Source organism: Dermacentor andersoni, chromosome 7, assembly GCF_023375885.2.
Source record: "Dermacentor andersoni chromosome 7, qqDerAnde1_hic_scaffold, whole genome shotgun sequence".
In the NCBI taxonomy this organism is placed as follows: Eukaryota; Metazoa; Arthropoda; class Arachnida; order Ixodida; family Ixodidae; genus Dermacentor; species Dermacentor andersoni.
The window spans coordinates 145,470,786-145,482,004 of NC_092820.1; the positions used below are offsets into that span (position 1 = coordinate 145,470,786).

Here is an 11,219-nt window from a genome sequence, read left to right on the forward strand (position 1 = left end):
GCAACTTGGCCTTCAACTCAACTGAATCTACGAGAAAGAAGATGCAGCTGGTCTGCAAAAAATGCACGGAAGGCTTAAAATAAAATTTGACCATCTTGGTTCTTTTAACCTGCACTGGGATCCCATCCCAAACATTTTTTTTTTAATCATCATGCCCGTCAGAACAATTCTGCTGCCTTTCTCATGAATCCACCAAAGGAACCTGGGTTCAGCAGTAATATAATGCAGCACGTCAAAAGGCATAACACATCCTTCGCCTTCCTTTTGAGAGAGTAACGAGACTAGCAAAAGATACCCAATTTTTTAAGTTAGAGAAGGAAAGGCAGAGAGGTTAGCCTTAACTAGTGTGCTCTGGCCTCCTAGCCTGCACAGGAAGAGGAGAAGGGGAAGAAAAATAAGGGACAAATGATAAAGAGGACAGATTAGACAGATGCTAGGTGCATTATCCTGCAAGCACTGTTAATGGCACGGGCCCACTTTGATGTTGTGGAAACATTCCAGAACATTCAGATCCAATTCAGATTTTTGCATATCCCTTCAAGCGATCAAAAACAGACGGGAGAGCAGGTCCTTAAAGACTTGCTTGACATTGATACGCATCAAAAGATACGCACTAGATATCATCGTATGCAGAGCAATAACGAATATAACACAAATGTGAAACCACCTTCCACAAATTTTAATCTCAAGAGCCTCCTCTCCCAGCAGCTGCCGTTTCTTTTGTAGAAACGGAGGAAGAGCCATTCCACTTGCTGCTGGTGTGGTGGTAGCAGATCTTGGGACTAGCTTCTTTTAGGTACCTATGTTGTCACACAACTAAATTCACACAAATAAATTAGAACCTTTCTCCTATACGGTTTGCCAGTTGCCGCATCGTTCCATAGACCTTCGATGGTGGTTTGCCTGCAGGGAAAGAAAGAGAAGAGTTCCATTAGCTAGAGAACTCGACAGATTTTGTCCCAACTTTCAAGAGGCATCCCTGAAATGTGTCACGTACACTCTATTTCCTGTACTTGTTGAGATGTGGTATCTGTCAATGTTGGACCGCAGTCAGCAAGCTAACGTGCCAATCACACGTTATCACCCCGAACGCATGGTCGTATTAGCAACAGCGCGAAGTGTATTTATGTCATTTATTGTTGTTATAATGCTATATTTGCACAAGTCACCAAGAGGTATCACACTTACATGTGTGCTGCCAAGATGGACGTGATTGTGGACCTTTTTAACCAATATAACTTTTTATGTTTGTAATGAAGGTGTTTCCATGTCTGATGCAGTTTTATTACGACTATGCTTGACTGTACTAAAGAATGCTATCGGACATACATGCACATACATGCAATTCAGTGCTAAGGCTCACAAATTTCTTGTAAAATCATCAACCATTCTCTTCACTCACCGAGGACTAAATTGCAGATGGCAGTCCGCGCCGCCCTGATGTTCTGGTACGAGCCAAGGATGTGTATTTTGCTGCATGAAATGAGCAACAATGTGAGGCAACATGCTGACATGCAGATAGCATGGCAGAGCTTTAACGCACACATAGAGGGACATGAAGCTTTGACGAAACACATTAAATAAAAATTCACCTATTACATTTGAAACGCATTATAATGAAATGGGATATAATTAAATAATTGATAGAGTAAAACTTCGTTAAACCGTAACCAGTTAAGCAGTAGTTCCGTTTTAGAAGTAGTAAAGTCAAATCCCCCAATGCAGCGGCCATTGAACATAATGTGTTTTGTATCCGCATAAACCGTACCAGCTTACTGCTTACGTATCGGTTAATACATAGTGTTTCCACTTTTCGACGCGCAAACACGGTGGTACATCGTCTCCATCGGGCAGCCCGGCAGAACAACAAGCCTTAGAGATCACAACGGCCTCCAAGTGCCTTGTGTGTGAAGTCGCATCAACATCATTTCGGCACCGTGCCAGAGAGCGTTGTGGCATCGTGCCGAAGCTCAGATAAAAAAAGGACGCCGGGTGCTCAGCATAGAAGAAAAAAGAGATAATGTTCGTGCTATCAAACATGACACGAAGAAGTCGGCACTGGCACACGACATGGGTCTATTGTTGACTACGGTGCAGGCATTTGGAATGCGAAGAAGTTGCTCGGCAGCGCTGCCGCGACCACGAAGAGATGTCGGCTGCGAGGTTCGACTTTTCGCCATCGTTGCCTCTGTTGTTGCCGAAGCGTCGCCTAGCGACAGTGATGAGGACAACATGGGAAACGACAGCACGGGCGCTTCAGGCCCGACAATGGCAGAAGCTGCGCGTTACGTCAGCCTCATGAATGCAATCGTCGCAACGAGAACAGCCCCCTGCAATGAAAAAGGCGCCCGCGACTTCTGCAACGCTACTCCACCTGCACACGGAGAATATGCAACGCCGAGGAATCCGCCATGTGAGTGTTTGCCGAGAAGAGGGGGCTGGCCAAAAACCTGGTTCGCAGCTTCAATAAGATTGAGGCCGTGGTCGTCACTGTTAGGCCGCCGCGGCATCAAAGGAAAATAACACTTTTGTTGCGGGAAGTGAATAAATACTGAATGTCTTTTTCTTCTTTTATCATACTCCGAGTTCCGTTTTTGACAGGTAAGTGGGTGATTTCATGCTATTTCGGTTAAGCAGTACTACCGTTTAAGCACATACTTTTTCCAAGCTCCGGCCAACTACGGTTTAACGAGGTTTCACTGTACTACATTTGAGCCTCTTTGCAGTGAAGTTGAAGAGGATGCCAAAATTACTTTGTTATTATGACTTGTACCTGCATAGCCCTTGATCATAATATGAGCTTATTAATCAGTGCTTGTATAATAACTAGGTGTTCCTTCAAGTTTTATCACAGGTTCAAGCAGTAAAGGGGCCTTGTTTGTAGAACATGGCTGCTGCTTATGGCGTGACCATGCGGGCGCCGTATCTTGAAAGCGATCTGCGACGTGGCCAAAGTGTGCGCACACGTGGTCCTCATCTTCGAAGCGATCTACGATGTTTGCAGGGTGTGCATAGTGCCGGTAGCTTCGTATGCGAAATGCTTTCTATGTTTCGCGTTGAAGCGGGAGCAATACGAATGTCAGTTCGCTCGTTGCTACTGCCACAATTCCTCACTCCAGCATTTTTCAGCGACTTTCCGCGGTCATTGAGCAAGATGTGTTCATGTTTACCTGTGCACGCATGACACCGTACTTGTTCATTTGGGTAGCGAGCGAATGTTTACAAATTTATACGGCCGATAAAACTACTATCCTTACTTCGTATAGCTATCTACTGATTTGCTATCGCAATCGATGCTTCGCTTTTCAGGCGAAACTGCGACATTAGTTTTTTTTTCTTCACGCCAGTCGGCATGACGAACGCGCATATAGAGCGAGCCACCTCGACATTGGGCACATCGGACCGCGCTGGCCGTGTTTGGTTTGCAACGCCGGTTACTCGAATCCCGACCGGCATTACTACTGGGTAGCGTGGTGTTGTCGGCAGGCTACAGGCGTCCAGTAGACCATGGCGACCGGGCAGGGGCAAGAAGATTTCTAGTGCGAAACTTGCACTGTTTATTCCAAGGTTTGTGAAGGATATAAAAGGGAATAACAATAAAAATACATTGTGTGGCCGCTTAAATACACCCGCTAAAATCGTAGGCGGGATTTTTCTCACGTCAACGTCACGTGACATGTACCGAGTCTCATCTGTGATGGACGACTGCACCCTCAAAAAAAAAAAAAAAAGTTAAATTATGGGGTTTTACGTGCCAAAACCACTTTCTGATTATGAGGCACGCCGTAGTGGGGGACTCCGGAAATTTCGACCACCTGGGGTTCTTTAACGTGCCCCTAAATCTAAGTACACGGGTGTTTTCGCATTTCGCCCCCATCGAAATGCGGCCGCCATGGCCGGGATTCGATCCCGCGACCTCATGCTCGGCAGCCTAACACCATAGCAACTGAGCAACCACGGCGGGTGGCTGCTCCCTCTCTCCTGGGCGACGTTGCACATGCTTGCCTCCGCTGGCAGCAACCCGTGGGTCCAGTTTGGTTCGCGGAAAAGTCTCCCCGTGACTCGCACAGTTCGCGGAAGGCGGCCCTCCCTGTCACGCACACACAGAGGGGCCCGAAATCATTGTGGGGCGCCCGCCAGACCGGCAACCACTCGAGACACCCATAGCAAAGTAGGGATCCATCCTCCGTTTCGATTAGGCATGGTCTTTTGATCATCCTTTTTGCATGGGGTGTTACACGCCAACCGTAACACCAGTTACGTAGGCTGTGCCAGTGCTTCGAAGTACAGACATTGGTCACGCCAACGTGACGTAGCATCTGTGCGCACGTGCTCATGCCTTGTCAAACTATATAAGCGCCTTCACCGAGTGATTTTTTTCAGACTTTCGTTAGTTTGAATTTTTGCTGCATCCCGGCGGAATTCAAATTAATGGAGCTTTTACTGTAGTATACTGTAGGAAGTACACCAAACGAGGCTCACCTGTCAGCAAGGACAATACGAGTCTTTGTGACATTTTCGATGGTGAACTTGGTCCGGCCACCCTTTCCTGCCAGTCGCCCGATGCATCTGGCTAAGTGGTCCCCCTTGAGAGGCTTCACTGCAAAGCGAAAGAAAGAATGGGAATAAAACACCGGTGCTTGTTAACCATTCACTTACACAAAGCAACATCAATGCACAAAAAGCAAGTGTTCTGCAAACAAAGCGCAAGTCGTCTGATGACAACCGGAACCTGCTCAAACTTTTTTTCTACACACCAAGCTGTTAACACGAGTTCCCTGTTGTCAATGAACACAAAGAGGCAACAATCAATGCTCACGGCCAATTTGCTAATACCAATACTGTATTACATGCCTTTCTAACATTGATGAGCACTGACTAAAAATATAATAATGGTAAAGGGGTTTGGACTCGGTGAGCTGGACACTTGCACCTAGGCCCTCGAGCAAAATGTTCACTGAAGTGCAAACATAATCCTTTAGTTCAACCTGCACAATGACAAGCTGTGCCTACTATGTGAACATGATAATGACCAGCCTAACGCCATGCTGCCCAATGTTGCAAGTGACTGCAATGACAAAGGTTGCATGTCATGCCATCGCTTGTTACAATGGGTGAGTGTGAAACACTCCCGCGACATCAACCATTGCGAAACTTCTAGTGTACTGAAGTCCAATGCTGACAAAAAGCCTGTAAACTAATTTTCTGTGCTGCTGGTATTGTAGACGATGAAAATATCTGAATAACAGTACTCTAAAACTACATTCATTCCAGGAAGTGAATTGTTTCATTCCTTGTAAGGAAAAAACAATTAAATTTTTTGTATTAGTTATGTAGCCCTTGTGTCAAGGCTTTATGCAAATCCCACAACTATTCAAACTATTCGCTCCGACTTTTGCTTCGCACAACCCTATAAGCACACCGTATACTAATGCAGACCCAATTTTCACGGGCGTTAAAGTAAGAAATGTGCATCTGAGTGTAACATGCCATCGGTTCACAAAAGAAAAATATAGGAAGCTCCTCATGTTATCAGTCAGAAATAATGAGACGTGCATAACTTACTTTGACGGATGGGGAACTTTTTATCTTATTAATGAGCTTTCAATATGAAAGTGGTGTGCTGTCGTCAACATTGCACTTTGTCCACAGATAACCAAGCACACGGGTGGTATTTTCAAGCGATCACATTTAGAGATATGCTACCACCACTTTTGCAAGACATTGCATGGGACTTGTCTGAGACCGACGGCATTCTTGGCACTGCGCACACATACCAAGCTTACACAAACGCATCTGGTGCAGAGTTGCACGAAATCTCTCGAAACTGATAATCTCCTAATGTTCTTAGTCAAAAATGATGCTCAGGATCCTAGTCAAGCAAAAAATGAACCAACAGCAACTTAACGACAGAGCACCAAGATCGTGCTCTGTCGCCATTTTGTGATGGCGATGACGCTGTGTCTGACGTCTCTGATGGTAGGCTGTTGCTGATTCCGAGAAGCTAGTTTTGGTTTCGTATCCGATTCTAATGCGCAGGCACTTTACGCACCCATTTCCTCAGAAAGAAGGTGCGCATTAGGTTCAGGTAAATTCGGTAGATATCGGCAAGAAACATTTTATATTTACCTCACTATATGGGGGTTCAACTGTGCAATATGAATGAACTGCTTATGTCACTATGTTAACCGTTCCACCGGAATGTCGCGTTAGTAGCTTTTTATAATCTTTTATACTCTTTAACACTCTGGTCTTGTTGATTACAGAACTTCATTAAATATACTGCGCGATTCATTCCTTGTTATTATATTGTTCTTTTTTTACTAGTGAATAGTGAACTAAGTAATTCTTTTTCACTTCGGTTGCACTTACGGTTGTAGTATGTAAACTGCTACGATGTTATGGATTTCATATATGCTATCTATTTTCTATGTACTGCCTCCATTACTTAATGCCTCACTTTGAAGCATGTAAGGTATTTTAAATAAATAAATAAGCTAGCCCAGCAAGTGTAATCCCGAGTTTGGTTAATCCAACAGAAAAAGAACTTGCAGTACATATAGTAAGGCCTGCTACCTGAGACTGCACACTAAAATCTCAACGCATTAAGGCAACAGCAAGATGCAAATTCCAAGAAAAAGCAAAGATGCAAAACAGGCTCACCATCTTGGATGTCAAAAGACTCAAGAAAGAGCTCGTCTAGGCGGACCAAAGCCAGGGCATCCTGCCAGGAGAAGCGACGCGAGAAATAGCACAGTCAGCCCAGTGGTCAAGAGTACAAGAGAAAAAGATCAATGAATGCTCAGGTTAAAAAAAAAAGAAGAGCAAGGGAAAGGATAAACTGTGTGGCATACAACTAGTCTTTTAGCTTCCCACTTCTATTGTTGCTGCCCACACAAGAAATTTCAATCTTCCGTGTGACCGGGTTAAGGGGAAGCTTTAGATAACGCCAATCTCCAACTCAATTGGTAATTTTAAAAACTTTTTTAACTGAAGCGTGCAGTTTACAAATTTGTAACATTGTATAAAAACAGATCTCAGTTGTGTAAACTGTTCCTGTTAGAGCATCTAAACAGAAATCTGATAGATGTTTACAGCTTGCATGGAATAGTAAAGGGAAGGTTTTTACAAAATGCATACTCGTAAATTAGTGGTACATATTTGAGAGTGGCGTACAGTATATCAATATTGTCCTTTTTAGGTGTCTTAATAAATGAAGTTTACCGAATTGTGACATCGTTATTTATCAGTGAATCACAGTGCTAAAAACTTGGTAATTTCCTTTTTTTTTCAATTTTATAATTTTACAAACTTTTGTTTAAAAATATCAATGGCCTAACAAAAAAATATCCCTGCAGGCACCACATTTTACTTTATATTTTTTTTAGCACAACAAGCTTCACCAAATTCACTAAAGTGAATGCCAAGCAAAACAACTTGTCCATTCCCATATACTTAGATTGACACTCCAGAGGTAAAGCTTCCTTTTAAGAGACCTGGTAGAACTATGATGTCAAGAACCCGTTCACCCTATTTGTCTATCATGAAGCAACATAGGAGAGTCGCATAACACGTGTGGCCTGTGCAATATGCTTCGGCTTCTGCCTAGCAACTTCTGGTCTGTCAACGGCTCTGTCTTCAGTTTGATGCGGGGGGGGGGGGGGGGGGGGGGGGGGCAAAGCCCAGCCTGCTACGAGGGCCAAGTGCTGATGTGATCACGTGAAAGAGCAATGTGAAAAAAAAAATTCAAATGTAATGCCGAGTGGTGTGTTTCGCCTCATTTTAATGTAAGTGCTGCAGTAAATGGAATGTCCACATTTCCTCTTTCCAAGCTTAAACAAACAAGACTGCAGAACTATATTCAAGAGCACCACCCTGCGAGTGCCTCTCCTCCACAGCCTTCCCTTCATCGCAACAAACAGCTGTCCGCAAGTATAGACCTCCTCAACCTGTACCTAGCGACGTCACTGGTGCGCAAAATAAAAGCTGGCTTGGGCTGAGATGCATTTGTTGTAGTGTTGTTTCCTGCTTTCCTTTGGACTTCCACGACCCAGCCGTGCAGGGTGAACACTTGGGAGTACTTAGCCGCCACTGTCTTAGCCTCAGACTAGTATCAAAGTAGTTTAGTAGAACCCATATTACAAAATGAACATTTTGTGACACGGCAATGGTCTTTAAACACAAGACAAGTTGCCGGCCAAGAACTTTAAGGACCTACATTCAATCTACAGCGACATAATGCGCAAAATATAAAGCAACGAAATGCGACTCACGTCAACTTCAAAGCCCATGGTGAATGCTCGCACAAAATCGGCAGCCTTCTGCAGAGCACTGGGCTCCTGAGTCTCCTTGCATGTCTGTAAAGATGAGAAACAATTTATAATACTTTCCAGGTGCTGCATGAGGAGCATAAAGTAAGGGGGGGGTTTAAAGAGAGATGTAGCTAAGCACTACAATCTCTTTAACCAAGCTGGACCAAGCCCAGCGAGCATGCCAGTGGCACCCTGGACTAGTGGCCCCAGCCACAGGACCTCAAATTTTGTTTTATTCTATGTTTCTCTCTTTCTCGAGCAAGAACACCATACAGCAATTCATAAAATTCATAAATATCGCTAACTGACACAGGCACGTAGAAATACCACTGCCATTGCATGCTTTTACAGTGTGACAGGACGATGCCTGACAAGCAGCGCAACAATAAACAGTTGGAACAAATTTTAGCACTAAGTGGCATCGCTTAGTGTTCGCACATCTCATTCGCACTATAATGCTCCAAGACGATCAATCCCAGCTAAACGTGGTTGCCCAACAAACCAGATACTTGATGGTAAGTGTTTTCTTCATAAAGATAGCAGCATCATCATGCAGCCTCAAACTCAGTGTGTCGACATCAGGCAGTGATGTGCTGGAAGTATGCGAAAACGCAAGCAACTTATTTGTGGTCCCTCATGTTAACCGCTCCACCACTGCTTCTACCCTGGAAAGAACTTTTCAATACACAACACCACACGCTGTTGATGCAACTTCAACTCAATGTTTACTGCCAAGAAAGGTGCAAAGCATGTAGTAAGTGAAAGCTTTGGATGCTGCCATTTTCGACGTTAGTGAGAATTTCACGCCAACGAATTTGCTCCTTCACTACAACTGGTCAAGCAAAACGCAGATTTTGTGTATCGAGGCTTCCAGGCAACAAAAGCGAACTTCTGAGCTCACCCGAATTTCAACACAGCGGGACTTCAGGTTGAAACGTATCTGGAGGTGCAGATGCTCTACGACGGGCGTGAAGATCTTGAGCCAGTTCTCCTTCAGCGGACTGTACCGGTGTGCGGGCACGGGAATCTTCCGGATCTCGATCTTGCCTTCCTGTGTGACAGTTACGACTAGTTATGTATGAAAACGCATTTCAAGTATGGCACATAAGCATACTGCATTATCGTGAGAAGTCACGAGATCAACCACGACTGCTACCTCAACCTGTCAAAGTGGAACAAACTGTTAGCGTTAGCCGCCCCAAATATAACATGCGGTGAGGCTGAAAACAAGACAGTAGATACCAATTAAGTTGAAGCACAACTGGGCCCAAAATACAATCAATACACAATTTTTTTTTAGTTCTTACTCCAGCTACAACGAAAACAATTTGTGGAGGGCCACGAAATCGGCGAGGTAATGCAAACTTCCGTAAACTGCCGAAAAATGTGCATACATCAAGAGCAGGCAAAAGGCCAGACCATTCGAAACACACTAAATGGCATTCATTTCCGCAAGCAGATCTTACAGTTGAGCTTACTGTTGTGACTAGCATGTGTGGCTAAAGAGCATAATACATGCATTCAAAACATAGCACCTACAGTTTAGATGAATTGTTGCCCCCTCCCGTTTATTAATATTATAACATTAAGCCATTACGATTAATTACCTATGGACACGCCCCCTTGTTGACGGGGCATGGTAAAGCAACTTTCCTGGAATTTCGACCGGCGCTAGCGTGATTCGTTTAGCGTTATTTCTTGTGGTCAAGGTTATGCATGCTTTTGCCATTACCCTTTCTTTTTTTTTTCTCTCTCTCTAACAATTACGGGAGCGACCTGGGCAAGTTTCACTGGAATCCGCCGGTTCAAGCGATTTTCTGTCCCTATCCCATGTCCAGCTACTCAAAAACCACAAGGAAAAACCAGCAATACACAGGAGCTTCCGGCCGACAATGGAACGATAACACAGCTAAACGTCATCCTGGGGGGTGATGGAGGGAGCTTCGAAATGCAAGCACCGAATCCGACAACATTTCAGAGCGTCTCCACTCCCACAAATTTCGCGACGGTTTCCGGTGTGTGTGTGTGTTTGTGGAGGGGGGGGGGGCACATTAGAAAACGGGGTTATTTTCGGGCACAGCGCACCAGTCTCTCCTGCTTTGCGGGAGGGTAGAGAGGCCGTCCTTTTTTGGGTTCCTCGTCGTCAACAGCCATCTTGCGCTTGCGGTTGGCCCGGCGTTGGACAAGCTTGAAGCCGTCGCCGACCATCTTTGCGGGTTCTGTCGTCTCGGGCATGCTGAAGTCTCCTGCGATGCAAGATACAAAACGGTGTCGCGGGGCACGTCAAACCGACAGTCAGCCAGTCAGGAAAGCGTGTCAGTGACTGACATGCTTTCCGAAACCGGACATTGAATCGCGTGATCGTAAGCTCGCCGATTCAAGCGCGGTAACGACGACTTATGACGACGAATGAGCGAAAGGCAAGGGCGTTCCTGCGCTTCGAGAATCGCAGGAAAACGAGGAATTCCGAGAGAATCGCGATGTTGTTGACACCACTCAAGCCGGCGTGACCGACAGCGACGCAGATGGCTCCGCTGCGCAGCGTCAAGCACCATTTGCCGGAACGTTACTGCCGGTTCTGTTACGACAGGCTACGCTAAGAAAACATTTTCTTCAACGGGCACGAGCGAACGGATTCAAAAAATACGCAGAAAATGCACATTCTGGCACAATCGCTTACCTCTGCTTCCAACCACGTGAGAGGAGACGATATAAAGGACTCGCCAAACGCTCAATACGTTCCGCGACGTTTTAGAGGACGCTAGTGTTCATCAATCTTACGTTTAATAAAACAAACGTTAAGACATATTCAAGTGTAATGTTTATTTTTTATAGTGTATAATAATAATACAAATTGTTTGCGTTTACTATGTTGATACAACAAACAGAAGCGGCAATAGTTATAAA

General features: G+C 44.9%; 1 protein-coding gene across 1 annotated transcript; it reads right to left on the reverse strand.

Annotated features, from left to right (window-relative positions):
- Window positions 1–658: 658 nt before the first annotated feature.
- On the reverse strand, window positions 659–11,045 carry l(1)G0004 (RNA-binding protein pno1). The gene is made up of 8 exons (XM_050180873.3): window positions 10,993–11,045; window positions 10,398–10,558; window positions 9,214–9,363; window positions 8,274–8,357; window positions 6,664–6,724; window positions 4,483–4,600; window positions 1,403–1,473; window positions 659–903 (listed from the first exon to the last, which is right to left on the reverse strand). Exons 2-8 carry the CDS (start codon window positions 10,545–10,547, stop codon window positions 836–838), a joined length of 702 nt encoding a protein of 233 aa, XP_050036830.1. The 5' UTR covers window positions 10,548–10,558; window positions 10,993–11,045; the 3' UTR covers window positions 659–835.
- Between the last annotated feature and the right edge of the window lie 174 nt (window positions 11,046–11,219).